Source organism: Zootoca vivipara, chromosome 10 (assembly GCF_963506605.1).
Source record: "Zootoca vivipara chromosome 10, rZooViv1.1, whole genome shotgun sequence".
Lineage (NCBI taxonomy): Eukaryota > Metazoa > Chordata > Lepidosauria > Squamata > Lacertidae > Zootoca > Zootoca vivipara.
In genome coordinates this window covers 43989092-44008135 of record NC_083285.1, presented here as the reverse complement: position 1 = coordinate 44008135, position 19044 = coordinate 43989092, and the positions used below count along the sequence as shown (strand labels likewise).

Genomic DNA, 19044 nt, shown 5'->3' with positions numbered 1-19044 from the left:
TTTCATCGCAGGGTCCAAAGCCAAACAAGCAAGCAATATATGCTAAATACGGTCTTTCTTTTGATGCTAAATTTCTGTCTTTCATATGCATTCAAATGATCAAAAAGCAGGCAGTACAAACTCTGCATGTTTTAGTGAGGCAACTGTCTTGAGTGTTAATGGGAGGGTTGGGGTTAGAATTTTGAAAACTTTAGCCTGAGCCATCAAGAAGTTTATTTGCTGCATTGTTTCGGGGACAACCAACCGCTGTAACAATCAATGGGTGGGTCTGCCCTCCCTTGCCCCCTCTATTAGAGCCTTCCCTGAGAAACTGGGTCAGATATTCATTCTATCCTCTGAAGCAAGACGGGTGTGGCCTGGGGAGAGTTCCAAGGGGCAGAGAGAGCCTTGGAAGTCTTCATTTGGCTCCCAGGCCAGAGGTTCCCCATTATTGGCTTACCGGTAGGTAGGCAAAATAGGCAACGGCACCACAAATGGAGGTTGGGGGAAATGGCACCACACATGGCAACGGCAGATTTTAAAAATACAAAAGGGGACAACGACAAAAATTGAGGACCAAGTTGTGGAATGCTGACTTGACTATTTCAATGAAAAACTGGATTATCAGGTGAGAGTGGAATAGAGTATCCTGCCAGAAAGCACTGTTGTAGGTTCCACTCATACTGCACTACTACAGCTGCCCCCTTTCCCCATTGGTGGCCGGAAAGCTCAGGCTATGGTTGCCAGGCTGGTTGGGCTGGTACAGACCAGCTTGGCTCTTCAGTGCGGTTTGCAAAGAAATGCCCCACATTGTTGTATAGCATTGTGCGGACATATCATGCACTGGGCAGCCATAGACTGCATGCAGACCACAAAGGGCACACTTCCCTAACCACAATAAGTCTGTTGTCTATTTTTTGAAGTGAATTTGTTGTGCAAGGGCAACAGAGCACTTTAAGCTACTTAAATTGCACAGACCTAAATTTCCAGCTTGTACTTGAATCTCTCCTGCAAAATAACCAGAATCTGAAAGTGGCCAAGGCTTCACACATGACTCTTGTGATTCCTTTTCTTCCTTCACACTTGTACCTTTTTCCTGCAGTAATGCTAGCTCTGATTTAGCTCAGCTCTAGAGGCCAGGCAATTCTCAGCAACTTTGTAGATAATGTCACTTGCTCCTCACTTCCCTGAACTGTGAGTACAGTAGTTCAAAAAGAAGCGCTGCCAGAGTTCGTTTTTCGTTTCGTTTTTGGCTCTCTCTCTCTCTCTCTCTCTCTCTCTCTCTCTCTCTGTGTGTGTGTGTGTGTGTGTAGAACTGGAAACTGTGTTTCTGCAATATTTTGCTTATTTACCATTATACAGGTAAAACATATCTGGGGTCATAGGCACTCCAGAGGGATCAAGAGACAATGGTATAATTTACTTTCTTCTTCGGACACACACTGATGGTTTCTTCAGTCCCAAATATTTCTGAGTGATCTCTGCATCCAGAAACCATCTTCTGATAATTAGCGCTCCCAGAGAGATTTCCCCCTTGGCCATCCCGGACCATTAACAAACCATCTTCCTAACAAATGAAGGTTTTCCAGACTCTGCAACAATAATATGTGCCAGGCAGGTAGTATTTGTGTTGTAAATTAATGTGAAATGACAACCGGAAATTAAGTAGTCCAATATGCTTACATGAGAATCCATGTGAAAAGATAGTTATGATGACCTGCTTAAATCCCACTGATTGCAAAGGGAATTAGGTGCAACTATCTAGGCTGGATTTTCCCCAAAACATCTGCACTGGTTGGCCAGAACACTAGAGCTGTGAATAGTAGATACATATACCTGCACATTTCCCCCTAGTGTAAGGTTACCAGACGTCCCCGTTTCCCCGGGGACAGTCCCCAGATGTGCAAATCAGTCCCCATTTTACAACACCCATACAAAATCTATTGAAGTTGAAAAGTGTCCCCGGATTCATTGAAAAAAATCTGGTAACCTTACCCTAGTGACTCTGTAAGAATAAAAAGGGGGCAGGATTCAGTATTATTTCAGCTTAATGTATAGATTAAAGGGTCTAATACTCTTATTTAGGGGCATTTCAGTAACAGGTAACCTATGTATGGCCTTTTAGGCAGTCATCATTTTACAGAAAATCAGCTTAGCCCACAGGACTCAGTCTGTGTCTGGGACGTGATATTCCAGATTTGAGTTTGGCCTGGCATTCCCAGGAGAGGATCCTTGAACTCTCCAGTGCTCAGGCCTTCTCTGCCACAACTACCAATCCTTCACCACCCAACTCTTGCTTGTATGCCTGGTCTCCTCCAGCCCAGTGTCCTGTCAGGAAGAGCCCTGATGGAGGGAGCAGACCAAAAACCCATATAGCCCCGAAAGTGGGGAGCCTGAAGCAACCAAGGGACTCAAAACTCCCACCAGCCCGAGCCAACAGAGGCCGATCGGTGTGTGTGTGTGTGTGTGTGTATTGGGAGTTGTAGTACAGCAACACCTGGTGGACCAAAGGTTGCCCCCTCCCCCATTTCTAGACCAAATATCCCGCTTCCCACAGAAGCCACTTCGGTGCTTCCAGGAAGCTCACAGACCCGTTTCCCGCGGATGCAGCTGGCGCTGAGCGGCATGCTGCCTCTGCCCATGGAAGCTCCATTTGGTGTCCCTAAAAATAAACGGCAACTCCGCTGCCGGAGTCCATCCCCTCTCTCCTCTCGGCTGCCGGGGAGCGAGGCATGCCCTCCTGCTCCTCTCCAGCCCGGCGGCCGTGCCGCATCTCCCTTCGCCCGCCAGCTCGCGGCCAAGACGGCCCTCTCTCCCGGGGCTGCCCCATGAGTAACCGCTCCGGCGGGGTCGGCGCGGGGATCATCATCATCATCATGGGCGGAGAAGCAGCGGCGGCAGAGACAGGTCTGAGCAGAGCCCGGCGGTGTGGCTGGGCGAGAGAGGAAGGAGGCGCCCCCCGGGGGTAGGAGGCGAGCCGGGAGCCGGCAGAGGGAACCTGAGCGCGGGCCCTGGAGCTCAGCCTCCCCGCCCAAGCACGGGGCGAAGGAGCCGCGCCGGGCTGGGAGGCACAGACCCGCCTCGACCCGCGCAGGAGCCGCCCGCATCCAACCAAGGCGCGCCCAGCCAGCCTGGCGCGGCTGCCTCTCCGCCCCATCCATGTCCCTCGGCCGGGCGAGGGCGGCGGCGGCTCTCTGAGCCTGGACCCGCGCCCCGCTGCTCGGCTGGTCGCCCGCCCCGATGTCGGGGCCCCGCAGCGCCTTGCAGGCCTGGTGCCGCCGCCAGTGCGAGGGCTACCCGGGCGTGGAGATCCGAGACCTCAGCAGCTCCTTCCGGGACGGCCTGGCCTTTTGCGCCATCCTCCATAGGAACCGACCTGATTTGCTGTGAGTACTGGGCGAGCGCCTCAGACCTCCGCACCCGACCCCACCTCACCGCGCCCCCCTCCGGGACTAGGCCCAACAGCCCCGCTCTCGCCTGGGCAAGCAGTCGGCCCGGGGTAGGACTCCTCTGCGGCTGCGGAACGGAGATTTTAAAAGAGGGCAGGGGTGGAACAAGCCGTATAGAAGGAAGGAAGGAAGCCCCCTGGCCATGGGGCAGGTGTGGGGTAGCTCCCGAGTGAGGTTTAGACTCCTTAGGAAAGAGGAGAGGGAGCCCAGGTTGCCACACCTGGCAGGTAGGAGGGGAAGCCTTGTTGTCAACGGGAACATGCACTCAAGCGCACACCCTTCTGCTCCATATTCATTGATCCTGGGTGATTTCTGTCCTTTGCTCATTACAGTTGCCAGTACAAATTAGGGCCTCGCCTCAAAAATGAGAGCCTAGAAAAGGCTGGAAGGAGAGTCCGCCCTTTTAATCCTTCTTTGATCACCCATAGTTGTACAGTATATAGAGATTAGGGTAGTTAAAACGTGGGAGTAATTAAACTGCCTAAAAGTGATCTCAGGTGTATACACCCATGACCCAGGTTGCGTGTAACCATGGCTTAGCCTAAAGAAGCAGACGTATAAGTTGCTAGACCAAAGATCATAGCTGCAACTGCTGTGTACTATAGTGAGCAAAGCCATGGTGTTATGCTTGAACCCTGCCTCCGCGCTAAGCCATAGTTTGGCTTAGTTTTACATGCAAACTAGGCCCATATATAAGGGAATACCAGACAAAGTCCTTAACCCATATCAAGGAAGAGAGGTTGTAGGCTGTTTTTCTGAAGTTTGGGATCTAGTTAGGCGGTTGAACACATCCTTATCAAAGAGGACTTGGAGGGAGCAGATTTTGCTTGGGCTGCTCTGATGGGAGTGGTGGCCTCAGACTGCCATTGACATAGCTACTCTGAAATCATAGAGGAGATTTCCAGCCAAAAGAGAGGCATCTGATTATTGGTGTGCTGGTGGTGCCATCTTAAAATCTGAATGCCAGGATTCATGTGCAACCTTTGATCGGTTCAGCTTCCTTATCTAACCCAGTACACTGTGGGGTTTTTTTAATCACACACCTGGTTGTTGCAAACTGGTTGAGCCTTTTTTCTAGAAAGAGAGACAGGTTGCCTTTAATATGGGATAGTGCCAACCTCTCCTGACTATTTCAGTATTATCGTTGCCATTTAGTGTAGTAATTAATACTTCACCTTCTAATCTCATTTTGAAAACTTCCTGCATTGTCTCAGACAATGTGCTGCTTCCTTCCATATTGCTATTTATAAACATGACTTGTGAATTGCAGCACCGGAGAATAACATCCATAGACAAAAGCAAGAGATTGATGAATGTGACCTAGTTTGTGTCCTTCAGTGAATTCTGTGCTTGTATTACAATGGACAGTTGCATCTGGTTGCTGCTTCCTTATGATCTGATTAAGTGCTTGGGGAGAAAAATTGGTGCCGTTTCAACAGGAAACTTCCTTATGTAGAGCTTTGAAAGTGTTCAAATTCAGGTCTTACTTTGCAAAGATTTTAATTTAAAATAATTTTTTAAAAAATTAACCAGCATTTCAAATAACCATGTAGGTGAGAAGTGGGAAACATGACCTTCCAGATGTTGCTGGACTACGAGCCCCATAATCCCTGATCATTGGCCATGCTGCCTGGGACTGAGGGAGCTGGAGTCCAACAGTATCTAGAGGGCCCTGCTGCAGACGGGATGGCATTTAAAAAATAATAATCTTGAATTAGGACCCATACGGTAGTTTGGGACAAACAGAAACACAGTCTAGATACTGTACAATATAAATTGGAAATAGTAAAAATATTGTAAAACAAAATTAACATACAGTTAAAACTCATTAAAAACTTGGCCATCATTATTTCTAAAGAAGTCTTGTCTGTCAACTGGGAAGCCATGATCAAAAGGGCCAACTAAACTTTTGGGAGAGAGAATTCAGCAATTGAGTACAGTGGTACCTCGGTTTATGAACACAATTGGTTCCGGAAGTCTGTTCATAAACTGAAGCGTTCATAAACTGAAGCGAACTTTCCCATTGAAAGTAATGGAAAGTGGATTAATCCGTTCCAGACGGTCTGCAGAGTAACCGTTCATAAACTGAAGCGAACTTTTCCATTGAAAGTAATGGAAAGTGGATTAATCAGTTCCAGACGGGTCCATGAAGTACTTAAACTGAAGCGTTCATAAACTGAAACATGGGTGTAATTGGTTCCGGAAGTCTGTTCATAAACTGAAGCGTTCATAAACTGAAGCGAACTTTCCCATTAAAAGTAATGGAAAGTGAATTAATCCGTTCCAGATGGGTCCGCGGCGTTCATAAACCGAAAATTCATAAACCGAGGTGTTCATAAACCGAGGTTCCACTGTAGTAGTTACCAAGAAGGTCTTTTTACTGTTAGCCACACCTCCTTTGGTGGCAGAACAGGGCTTCTGATGGTAACTGTAATGGACAGTAGGTTCGTTTTCATCACGCTATGCTTCAGAGGTTCCTAGGGCATTTTACTGACCTCTGCAGGAGACAGATTGCTGGGGGAGATTTTCCAGAAACGTGAAGTCTCTGGTTTTGATTTTCTTGCAAGGCGGCCTTACACAAGCCAGTAGCCTCTCAGCTTCAGACCCTTCCCTTTCTGCTATATGGAATCAAGAATACTGGCCTACCTTACAAAGCCATAAGGATTATTTATTGTGGTAATGTATGTTAATGGTGCCAAGGTGCAACCTGAAAGTGCATGAGACTTGCTAAAGTCTAAGAAAGCCTGGTCAATTGCCTGGATAGGTGACCATCTGGGCACCTTGCGTACCTTGCATTGGATTCCATAACAGAAGAAAAGCAGAACGTAATTATTAAAATAAATATGCGTGTTATATTATTATCATTATCATCATAATCAAGATCGGCCCTTTTCTTTGAGAACATTTGCTACTCTTCAAAATGGAGACTGAATTGTGCTAACACATTATCTTTGTGATTTCTTCTCTAATTCTGAGATGCTTTCAGTGTAGACACAGAAGGTTAAAGGTAAGGGTAAAAAGGTACCCCTGACCATTAGTTCCAGTCGCGGACAACTCTGGGGTTGCGACGCTCATCTCGCTCTATAGGCCGTGGGAGCCGGTGTTTGTCTGCAGACATGCTGTGGCCAGCATGACTAAGCCACTTCTGGCGAACCAGAGCAGTGCACGGAAATGCCGTTTACCTTCCCGCCAGAGGAGTACCTATTTATCTACTTGCACTTTGATGTGCTTTCGAACTGCTAGGTGGGCAGGAGCTGGGACTGAACAACGGGAGTTCACCCCATTGCGGGGATTCGAACTGCTGACCCTCTGATCGGCAAGCCCTAGCTCTGTGGTTTAGACATCAACTTCTGTTTAGCACAGGTCCGCACCACATGCAAGAGAGTAGACCCACAACCTGTAGCAAACAAGGTTTTGTTGCTAGGACAATGTTCTATCTTCACAGGTGGAGAAGTTCTTGACAAGGATCTCCACAGAGTGCTGTGTGACATTGACGCGCGATGACAGACAGGCATGAGAACAGTGAACAATTCATACATTTTTAGATATGTGTGGCAGCTGTTAAGGGTCCAAAAAGCAGCTGTTTAAAGAGCACGTGGCCTAAGCCAGCATCTGAACAAGTGGGTCAGAAGAGCTACATTCAGCAGTGGCAAACTTCTCCAAACAGCTTTTCTATCCCATTAAGCAGAAGTCGGTGCTGTTAAATATCCAGGACATAAATCTCTTTTCTAGCAGATGGTCTAACTAAGCACTTCTCAGTTTAGTGAACTATATTACAGACTTGACACATAGGACCTTACAAGGACATGGCACGTTAAGAAAGGATTTTCGAAGCGGCATCTAAGGGGAGTGTTGAATCATTTTAACCACTTTAGTATGCCCTGATTTGGAAGCAGGGGATCTAAGAGTGGAAAGAACCACTCGAACAGATCAAAAGCAGACCCTCTTTCCTTCTCTGCATATTAATGGGTTCTGGCTGTGGTTGCAAGGTCCTCCACATGGATTGGCTGTTTCAGCTGAGGCCTTGCAGAACTCAAAGAATCTGCTTAGACCACAGTGAACTCTATAAAAGCCCTGAATGCTCACATGCAGCTGTGCTATTAATCATTGACACAGCTTACACAGACCTTATGATCAGGGCTTTGTGTGGTAAAATATAGAAATGTTGAGTTGGAAGGACCCACGAGGATCATGTAGCTCAACCGCCATTCAATGCCGGAATCTTTTGCCCAAAGTGGGGCTTGAACCCACAACCCTGAGATTAAGAGCCTCATGCTCTACTGACTGAGCTATCCAGCTGCGCTATCACTAAATAAATCAAAGCTCCACTAAGGAAAGATTTCTGTGACTTGAAAAGAATACTTTTAAATTCTTATTTTGCGTACTTTAGTCTGTATGTTTACTCGGCTGTATGTTTATTCGGCTTGCACTAGTTAAAGGGGAGGAATGTCCTGCCTATTGGCCATGCAAAATCTTGCAGTCATTTTGACCTCAGATTTCACCAGGGATTGGTTGTCAACGTGCTTTTAAGCATATCTTTACAATCTTATGGACTAGGAACTTGATTTTTTTAAGTATAGGCACCAAAGAAGCTGAATTGTGTTATTTTCCCCTTCCCTGCGCACCAGTGTGGGATACAGACAGCTCTATTTGTAGGGGGCACTGAAACTGCCTTTGTATATACATTATTGGTGGTGAACTAGATATGGGTTGAGGAAGAGGATGAGAGACCCCTTCCACCCTCTACCCTCTCTCTGTTCATTGTGGCCATTCAGTGAAGGTGATGTGTGGCAACCCATACGTTCCTTGCCATTCACTCTCACCTGGAATAAGCCTTGCCCTTTTGTTTTCAGGGTAGTCACTCCTTTTTCTGACTACACAATGAACCAGAGGAGCCTGGGATCAGACACAGCTTTTCAAACCCTGGGCCAGTGAGTTGCATGTTGGTTCAATTTGACCAATGAGCTCTCTCTCTCCTGTATCAGTATTAATACCATCCTTGGGCTCAGTGAAGTTTTCTCTGGGCTGCAGTGCCTCTGTACATGCCAAGCATTAAGTCACCTTTTATATACAAGCAGCTAGTCAATGTTGTGTCCTGGCTGCATATCATTCCCATGCTTTATTTTTTGCATGTGAGATGATGTCAGAGGAGGTGTTTCATATTGAGATTAACAAATAAATCACAAAGAGAAATCCCTGCTGCTTTAGAGTTAGCAGCTAGAGGCCCTGGGCCAAACCTGGCTCCTGAGAGGCGCTGCCTGGCTCCCTGTGCTGCCATCCTGGGGGGCAAGATGGATATAGAGAAATCACCATCTGTGGGAGGGGATAGGGATTAAGGCCCATCAGCTCCCCCTCACTTCTCAAAGTGGGTTTCTAAGATTATTAGTTGCACAGAGAGAGAGGCTTGCAGTATCGTATGACCCACTTTTGATTCTGCGTTGCCTAAACCCGCTCCAGCGTTGAGCTGAGCCCCTCCTACCTGTATCTATGCTGATATCCCATCCTTTCTGCAGTTGCGTCTCCATTGGATGGATGAGCCTAAAAGCAGTACTGCTAGGAGGCCTTGCTGGGAAATGCACAAACTTTGCTCGGATGAGAAAAAAAGTCTGTTGTCCTCCTGGAGAAAAGGGGAATGTTCAGCTTCACTTGTTTTTGATTATCCAGTTGTGAACTTCCTTGACTCCGGCTATAACTAGCACATTTCACACCATGTTTCTGAGCTGCTGCTGTCAGCTGCATCTTTTCCTGCATGCCTCCCTCCCTCTTTCCCTATTGCTCAGCAAGCTTATGTTGCTCAAGGAAAGTGCATGCAGAACAGGAGTACCTTATATCCCATCTTGCCCTGAAGGATCTAGTAGTTTGTCAATGGCCAGAAGGTTCTTCACTGAGGTCACCTCAGTAATGGGAATACTCACAACCGTGCTAGCTTGGTTTGCTTAGGCTGAATTGCAGATCAAACTTTTTGGGGCCTGAAATGGGCATCTCTGAAACAGATACAGTAATGATACTGGGTGGTGCATAAAAAGCAGTGTTTACGCTAATGCCGGAATGGCATGAATGAATTCTGTTTCTATGCTCTCAGGTCCCTCTTATTTCCAGGACTTGCATATAAGGCTTGGCAGTTTTTGTAAGTTAACATGAATAACAGGAAAAGAAAGACATGCATAGACCAAACCTACATATGTTTGTTCAGGGAGTTAGCCATATGGAGTTCCTGAGAAAGTGTTCATAAGATTTCAGTCAAAGTTAGATTTTGTTATCCTTAAGTCTGCAATTCACAAATTAACACAGGACACATTGCATAGAATGTAAGTGCTAAAGCTCTTTGCTTTGCAGGGTTGAATAGGGTAGCAGGAGAACAGAATAAATTAAAAATAAAATCCTTGTGCAACTGACGAAATGGATCCATGTGAAGAAATGGAGCTTCGCCTCATCCTTAATCAAAGTGCTTGTTTTCTTGCACATGAAGCAGCAGGGGGTTGGACTAGATTACACCCTGGGTCCCTTCCAGCCCTACAGTTCTATCATCTTTGACTTCATCTTAGGTGTGTGGAGATGCCTAATTAAGGGTTTAAAACACACACTCAATTGCTGAGATCATTGGACAGATGGTGCCATCATAACCAATCATGGTTGCTGTTATGGTGGATGTGCAAGAACTCAGACATTTGCAGATCATGCCCCAGCTTGTTAGGTTTCCTCCTTTGCGAAAGGTACTGGAAATCTTGGCAAACGTTACCTCTTTTGCTGAACAAGCGTCCACACCATTAGCAATTAAGCGCCACCGGGTAGTTTTAGACTCTGGATGTAATGGTCTTACACCCCACCCCCTTTAAGTGGAAGCACTAACTTGACTTCAGAGTGTGGCAAACCACAGCCTCCCCCTATGATGATGTTCATTGGTGTACACAAAGTTTTTCTTCAGCCACAGGATGCTAGGGTAGGGTTGCCATATTTCAAAAAGCGAAAATCCGGATACAAAAGTTGTTGAATTTTTTTTGGCAAAGGTTTTTTGTTGTTTGTTTTGGCCAAAATCTTTCAAAAAATTCGAAGTATTTGAGCTATTTTTTTAGGAAATTCGGCCAAACTTCCAACATGGTTTTATGCCTAGGTTTTCCCAGACATTTTTACCAATTTTGGGAAATTCCACCCAGACGCTATTACCAATGGACGAATCCCGGATATGCCTGGGAAATTCCGGACGTATGGCAGCCCTATGCTAGGGGAAATGTCATGTGTGAAGCAGTCCACATGATGGTATATTCCTATTTGGATAGACGGAAATGTCATACGTGCACTGGCTAAGAAGATATTGGTGTAGAACTGTACCTTTGTGGAGCAGCAGTGGAAGTGTTGGTTTTCTTTTGAAAATAATAATAATAACAACCAAAGCTCACTTTTTATCTTTGGTGGCCCTAAAATCGAGGTTCTACGGCCTGCATTTCCTGCCTTTGTGTTTTGTAAAATGCCGTATTCGGAAGCTTTCTTTTCCTGCCTGTAACATCAAGGACAATGAAACTACAAAGGTTCTGTGGTTTGAAAATTGCGCTTTGAAGTGTCTTTGTACTAATGACAGGTAGGTAGCCGTGTTGGTCTGAGTCAAAACAAAATAAAAAAATTCCTTCAGTAGCACCTTAAAGACCAACTAAGTTTTTATTTTGGTATGAGCTTTCGTATCTGACGAAGTGTGCATGCACACGAAAGCTCATACCAAAATAAAAACTTAGTTGGTCTTTAAGGTGCTACTGAAGGAATTTTTTATTTTGTCTGTACTAATGGTTACCTAGAGATGCTGCCTCTCAAATCTCTGTGTGATCTGGTATAGATTGAACTGTGCTTCCTGTTCCTCTTGTAACACCTTCTTTATTTATTATTATGATTATTATTATTATTTCTTTCAGGGACTTTAATTCGCTTTCCAAGGACAATGTATATGAGAACAACCGCTTGGTGAGTCCCTGCCTCTGTCTTCCCTCTTGATTACTTCACTTAATTCTGACCCCATTCTGGCTTACAGCAGGGTTTGAAAAAATCCCAGGTGCCTGGTTGCCCAGGTGTCTAGAAAATACAAGGCTGGTACTCAGATATTTTGACAACTGTTTCCAACCCTGGCTGCATGGTTGTGTTTCTTGAATTTGGACAGTGTGCTTTTCTTAAATTTGGCTGCCACCCCCACCCCCCAATGATGGCTACATTCACTTCTTGAAGTACAGAGGGGATTATCCCTCTTATCTCTTCCCACCCAGATATTTAATAATAGATCTAAATATAAATATGTTGATATCCAGCGAGTTAAAATATTGAAGTATAAATAAATATAAACAGTTGTTAATTAATAATAAATATAGAATCACTCGAAAGATCATCTGCTGTGCCCACCAGGATGATCTTGTGTGCTCCTGTTTTTGTGTTCTTCTAAGTACCCATGTTCTGCAGTTCACTTGCTTGCAAATTCCAGTTGTTCAGTCTATATAAAGAAATGAGGATGTTCCCTTTTCATCTTATGAATGTCAACTGCCTTGTCCAGTAACTACCAGCTTTTGCTTCTGGAAAGTGTTGGACCTTCAGTTTTCTGTAAAGTTTAAATGGATGCATGTAAGGCATGTGAACTAACGTTTTGGATCGTGAGCTGCTTAATGTTTCTGGGATAGAGATGGGCCTGGCAAGGGAATTGGTTTGTACAGTATAGGAAAAGGAGCAGAAATGAAACTGAAAGCAGCTAGTACTGAAAAGAAGGAAGAATGAGTTCACTTAGGCAGTTTGTATTATTTTATCTCAGCTTAATAAGCTGAGATATGAATTAGACTTTTGGCTTCACACACAGACTCTTGGGTCCTTTCTTCCTTGTACAAACAATCAAACCATTAGCTGTAGTTTCCCATTTTGTCTGAACTAGGAAATTATGGTTAATAGCTTCAGAACAAGCTGGAATTATAAAACCATTCAGCTAAATTTTAATCAGAGTAGAGCCATGGAATTTAATGAACATTACTAAGTTGGTGAGGGGCAGAGGGGGGGCTTGGCAACCTGGGAAGGCAGCCCATCTAGGAGGAGGAAAACTCTAATCATAAACCTCCACTGTCTTGTGGGATAAGGCTAAGGAGTAAGCCCTAGACAAATCTGGAGTGGAGTCCCCAAGACGGTTGGATGGTGCCTTTTACACCTCCTTCTGGCAACTCCTGCAGCCAAGCTGGTGCCAAACATATTGCTCTGCTTTCCTTTGGACCACATCATCGAGGCCAAGAAGGTTTTTTTGTTGCCTCTGCAGTCCAGAACCTCCATACACATTGCCCAGGCTTGTGCCCCAGGGAGATCACTTTGGTGCTGCTAACACAGCAGTTTGGTTTCACCCTCGGAGGCACACTCCATTATCTCTCGAGACAGACTGATGCCAACAACTAAGTTGGGTCCAATAACTACTTAGTTGAATACCACCCATAGTTTGAAACTAGATGTAAATTGAAGACTTCCTGACATGTTTGCTTGCTTGTGTGAAGGATGGGGCAAAGGCCCCAAAGACTCTCTCCTCTCCTCATTTATTTATTTATTTGTTTGTTTGTTTATTTCTTTCATGTTATTTATTAATGTCATATGCCACCATTCCTCCCAAAGGAGGCTATGATTTATTAAGATGAGATATGGGCATCTGAATGTGTTCAGTGCACAGCTCCATCCTTATTCAAACAGACAGAATAAAACTAGTTGCAACCAGACTGTATTTGTTAGAAACTCTCTCCCCACCCCATCCCGCCACTCTATTCCTTAAAAAAAAAAAGAAATCAAGTTCAGATTTCCAGGGTAGCATATGAGATTCCACATTTGCACAGCAAACTTGCAGACCCAAATATGCAGCCCAGCGTGATGGGCTTGCCATGACAGTGGAAGAATGTGCTTAGGTTTCTCTTTGCGGCCTGCCAGCGATACCAAGCAAGTGTAAATAATAATCTCAGCTGGGCAAACAAGCGTTGATGTAATTGCAGACTTCTGGCTAGAGATGGGCTGGTTCTGACATAATTCTTTGTGGTTCCATTCTGGAAAAAGCCAGAGCAAACCATATGTACTGTACCATATGTTCAGGCATACTTAGTCCAGAGTGCCTTTATCAAAGTTTGGCCTTTATGTTTCCCTTGGCACTAAAGTCATGGTACCAGGCTTTCTTACCATCTTTAAATTCCCAGCCCAAGACCAAACGGAACCATTTGCTTTGCAAGCAGAAGTTTTCAGGTTTAATCCCTGGTATCTCCAGGTAGCACTAGGAGAGACTGAAATCCTTGCGAGCCACTGCCTGTGAGCATAGACCATTCTGAGCTAGAGGGACTAATAGTCTGATTCAGAATAAAACAGCTTCCTAGCTTCTTACTGCTGTGGTGGGCAGATCTCTCATTTCTGTGTGACTGGTATTTGTTCAATATGCATCTCTTCCTGGTGTTTTGTTCAGTTTGGTTGTCTTATGTTTTATATTGATTGCAACCGCTTTGAACACATATTTCTTGCAGGGGGGTGGGGTGGAAATGGAAGAAAGCAATTTTAAGCAAACAAATAAAATATACGCCTCACAATATGATTTATGCTTTATATTTGATAAGCGCCAGCATTCTCAAACTGAGGAAGAGAGCCTCAAGGTCACCCAGTCAGTCTGTGGTGCAGCTGAGAATTGGTTAGAGTCCAAATTCTGACTAATGGGCCATGCTGGAAGCAAATAGAGCGTCGTCATCTCCATTACTTCTGCCTCATTCTCTGTCCCCGAGCAATTGCTAATGACTGGAGAAATTCACTTTGCCATACTGAAATTTCGGAGGTGTACAACAGAAAAGCTCTGCTGGTTCAGGCCAAAGGCCCACCTCTTCTGGCACCAGATGCCTATGGGAAGCCTGAAAGCAGACCTGAGCACAACACCACTCTCCCAACCTGTGATCCGCAACAACTTGTGATCCCCTGGCATCCAGAGGCATAGTGCATCTGACAGTGGAGGCAAAACATAGTCATTGTGACCGGTAGCAATGTGCTACACTGGAAAGAGGTGGTATGAGCGGTCTAGGTCCCGATACGTGTCATACTGCAAGTTTCTACTTGGCGACTTCTCCCCTTATTTTGTTCCACCAGTGGTGCGTGCCTGTCTCTTTCTCAGAGTCAGCTTCCGCTTCCTGATTGTCTGCTCTTTGTTGCCTTTGCAGGCCTTTGAGGTGGCTGAGCAAGAGCTGGGGATCCCTGCCCTGCTGGATCCCAGTGACATGGTCTCCATGAAGGTCCCTGACTGCCTCAGCGTCATGACCTACGTCTCTCAGTATTACAACCATTTCAATAACCCCAACCAAGGTGAGAGCTGCAAAGCAGGGCATTTCCCCACAGTTACCCCCCAGGGATCAAGAGGAGGAGTTATGCTCTCCCCCCACCCCATGACAATATTGGCATCTTTGCTCACTTGGAGTCCATAAAGTTGTTCACGGTGGCGCACACTGACTTCTCCAAGCCTGATGAATCCATGCCCTTCTCCTAGAGCAGGTGGGGATAACCCTTAGCCCTCCAGATGTTGCTGAACTACAACTCCCATCTTCCCTTGTCTGTGGCCATACTTGCTGGGGCTGATGGGAGTTGTAGTTCAGCTGCTGAGCCACCCATGAGCATGAAATGCTTGCCTTTGGTGAGTGGGTTAGTAGATTCTGGAGTACGATATTGGGAGCAATGCATCACCCCCCTTCCTGAGACTGGCGTGGGGCAGGACACAAACACTTTCCTGCTCCTAATTTGCCAAATTTTGCACATCCCCAGAACTGCACATGGCTTTAATGATGCTGCTTAATGCTTCTGGGCTCTGTGCTGAAAGTCGAGCTTAAGGACTCATCGCAGCTTTGAAGTATAAAGGAGTGGGGTGAATAGTTTGCCCACAACAACTGGAAAGAACAGAAACCCATGTAGGCTGTGTGCTGCCACCCTTGTCTAGATGTTTTCAACTATGAGACAGTAGCAAAGTGAGAAAATCCAGGTAGGGCAATTCCACCTTGTCAAATGCACTGATTCTCTACAACTTCTGGCCCTGAAAGCATACAGGCTAAAAGTGGGTGGGGGTGGATATGCAAATCAATGTACAATGTCCCTGCATTTACCAGCTCTGCTTCAGACCCATCTTGAGAGGGAAAGTCTGAAGGGAGATTCTAAATGCGTTCACCCAACAGGGCTAGAATCCTTCCCATGAGCCTCTCCATGCCTTAGCTGGGTTCTCGATCGCAAGGAGCCTAAGCACGCTCACCCAAAGACTCCCTTTTCTGACTTTCCCTCTGGTTTGTGTTCAGAGATGTGCTTGGGTACACGTACTTGCCCCCTGCCCACTTTTAGCCCACATGCTTTCAGGTGAGCACCTGGAGAGGGCTTCTGTCTTTTCCTGACTCATCAGCCACCGTCATGGATTGGTTCCCATCTGTCTTTACAGCCAGAGTCCTCCCGCCTATGAAGCCCCCTGCAGTTGCCTCCTCACCTACTCTGCCAGCACACAAACCTGTGCCTGCCTCCGAGACCACATCAGCACCCAAGGTACTGAGCCTGCTCCTCTGATTGGTCAGGTGTCTCTAACCTGCTTCAGTTTCCAGTTTCTGAATCAATTCGTTCCCAAAGCAAGTGATTCAAAAAGTATGGCTGATCATTCTGTCCTCTTCAGCTTTGAAGAATTTATGGGTCTCCTTTTGTGGTTACTGCGGCATGGTTTATATTGTTTCTGCACTTGGCACAGAGATATGTATATTTCAGGAAGGGGAATGCAGTGTGTAGAGGAGGCGTTACTCACAAAGTAGAATGCAGCCGGTGTGCCACTAATAACAGCCCACAAAGGCAGGGGTGGCCCTTTAGGTATTTCTAGACTTCCAACTCCCATCAGCCCCAGCAGCTTGGCCAATGGTCAGGGATCGTGGGAGTTGTAGTCTAATAATATCTATAGGGTTAGAGGTTCTCTTGTAAGGGTTTGCTAAACCTTATGTTTATGCTACCTGCCGAGGATTGCACAAAAGGGGTGTTTGAGCACCATGCATGCCACAATACTTGGGTTGTAAATTGTGCAGGTCTGGTGTAGAGAGTTGCTGTTATTCCTGATATCTGAGGGCCTTTTTTCTTAATAATTGAGTATTTTGAAATAACTATCCCTTAGCTCACATCAGTGGTTGCTGTGTTCACAGGATATCAGCCCTAAATATCTTGTTTCACCTTGGAATGAAAACAATTCTATTGTAAACAACCTTTTTTACATGCATGTATTCACAGGGGTCAACATTTTTGCCCAGGGCAAATAGCAAACCTGTTAAACCTTGTCATGCACATTTCAAACTAGGATTCAGTTGCACATAGAGACTGTGAAACAGAGCTTGCCTCTGGACAGGTTTGCTGTATGATAAACACCTGTCTTTCTCCAGTCAGCAATAATGCATGAAGACAAAGTACTGGCTTCTTCCATGACTTCTCAGTATAACACTTTCTACTGCCAACAGTTTCACATGATCATGTCAAACAATAACACAGATGCCTACAATCATCCAGGGAATGGAAACATGCAAAGACGGAGGCGACAGTGAATTAGGGATCCTGCAAAGTTGTGCAGCACATTTGCTCAGGCTTAACAATACATTCAAAATCCAAAAGAGAGTATAGCATGCCTCTCTGCTGAAACTCAGAAACTTTAATCTTTACAAGTGAAAATGTAGACAGACCTTTTACCATAACTTAATCGGGGTGGGGGGTGGGGGCTACTCCAGAGTCCATAGAAAATTGCTTTGGTGTGTGTGTGGATATGGCATGTACACCTCTGGTTGGCCACTCCTGATTACAGAAAACAAACCAGTTATCTGCAAATTGAGAGTAAGCCAAATACTGTAAACCAATTGGAGGTAACAACTGGCTTTCTGAAGAAGAGGGAAAGTCAATATACGGCTTCTTTTCTGAAAAGAATAGTGTAACCTGGATGCTATATCTGTGCCTCTTTCAAGGGTCTTGTTGAGAGATTTAGTAGTTCCCATGAGCTGTTGAGACTTTCACATTACTGTATTGAACTGGTATTGGAAGATTCCCCTCTTCCTCCTTGGCAATCATCGTAGGAAAGAGCATCATGCTCCATTCATTCCAGGACTGGCTGAGAGCCAGAGCATCTTGCTGAGATCTGGGCTGTGGATGTTGTATAAGTCGCTTCTTAATACTTTGAACTGGGTGGGGCAGGAATTTGCAGCACAGTGGAGCCCTAAGTTGGTAAGCAACCCTAGTACCTGAATAGATCTCTTTCTTCAGGTTTGAGGCTCTGCTGTACTAGACAAGAGTCCTCTTGAGGCCAGTCCTGAGAATATCTGAATATCTTTGTTTGTGGAGGCATTCTTATGCCAACTTCCTGTTGCCACAGGATGAGGATGCTGAAGGCCTGGCAGAGCAGTCCCAGAGAACCACCCTGAGCAGCACTTGTGCAGCTTGCCAACAACACGTCCACTTGGTCCAGCGCTACCTGGCTGATGGCAAGCTGTACCACCGCCAGTGCTTCAGGTAAGCTCTTCCTCCTCACTGAAGACCAAGTGGAGCCTCCTGCTCTCCTGTAGCCTTATCCTCTTTGCCAGGCATGGCATTCTAATTATGCCAAGCCCATGTAGATCACCTCTGTTCTCTGAGTCGTGAGAACATACTGCCTGCATATTTTTGCCAGTAACTTCATTATGAAAAGAAAGAAATAAGCAGCAACCTAAAGCTTCTGTACTTGAGTGGGTCCCATAATTGCTACTGTTCTGAGAATCAGGCAGAAGGGGCTTTCCTTGGCTGGATATATAAAATTGTCCAGTAGCACCTTAGAGACCAACTAAGTTTGTTCTTGGTATAAGCTTTCGTGTAGATGCACACTTCTTCAGATACGTTCTCCTTTAATTAGTATTTAACTTAAAAACTTTCTTTTTAAGGCTGCATTTCAGTATAATAGGAGGAGGACTTCTGTTTCATGTCCTTCTCCCCACGCACCCCCAGAATCTGCTCCTGAGGGTCCCCCCCAACCCCCAGAGCTTATTTTGATGGTACGAAGGGGTGCTGGAAATGACATTGCGCACACACACTTCTGTTGTAGTAGTGGAGCTGCCACATTGGATACAGCTCAAGATCCTTTCTAAGAGATGATTCTAAAAATATGACATCAGGTAAAACGCAGGTTGCAACAGCAGCCAGTGAATAGTAACTACAAAGTAGTCAGACTTTTAAACAATGTACAGCCCAGCATAAAAATAGCCAGAATGTCCAGATAAACTGAAGATTAAAACCCAGTCCTCTAAAACCCAGCAGCCTAAAAAGAAAAGAAAGAAAGCTGAAACAGATGGGGCTTCAAGGCTTTTTCACATCACTACTGTAGGTTAAATGATGAGGTCATATCAATTTTTTCAAAAATATGGGCAAGTGTGAGAATATAGAACTCTACTGTGATGTTCTGCTACTAAATACATGAGGCTTGTAAGTCTAGCTCTCATTCCAAGTTGTGACCTGCTTTCCGTGTTACCGGCGTATGACTGTAGTGTAGAAAAAGTGAGGGGCACGTCTGTTTCTCCGGAAAGAGGCACATTTTCCAAACCAGCTTTGATTGTTTTACTCAATATGTCTTTTCTCTGAGGAATAAAAT

General features: G+C 45.5%; 1 protein-coding gene across 3 annotated transcripts in view; it reads left to right on the top strand.

Moving 5' to 3' along the window:
* The first annotated feature begins 3148 nt into the window (after positions 1–3148).
* Positions 3149–19044, top strand: part of MICALL1 (MICAL like 1) — a 32339-nt gene continuing 16443 nt past the window's right edge. For 2 of the 3 annotated variants that reach the window (XM_035127147.2, XM_035127146.2), the window contains exons 1-5: positions 3149–3365; positions 11330–11378; positions 14603–14744; positions 15856–15956; positions 17800–17936. In XM_035127147.2, the coding sequence (XP_034983038.2) occupies positions 3220–3365; positions 11330–11378; positions 14603–14744; positions 15856–15956; positions 17800–17936 (575 nt within the window). In that variant the 5' untranslated portion in view covers positions 3149–3219. The remainder of the gene's footprint in view (positions 3366–11329; positions 11379–14602; positions 14745–15855; positions 15957–17799; positions 17937–19044) is intronic. The other variant, XM_060279843.1, reaches the window with a different exon arrangement.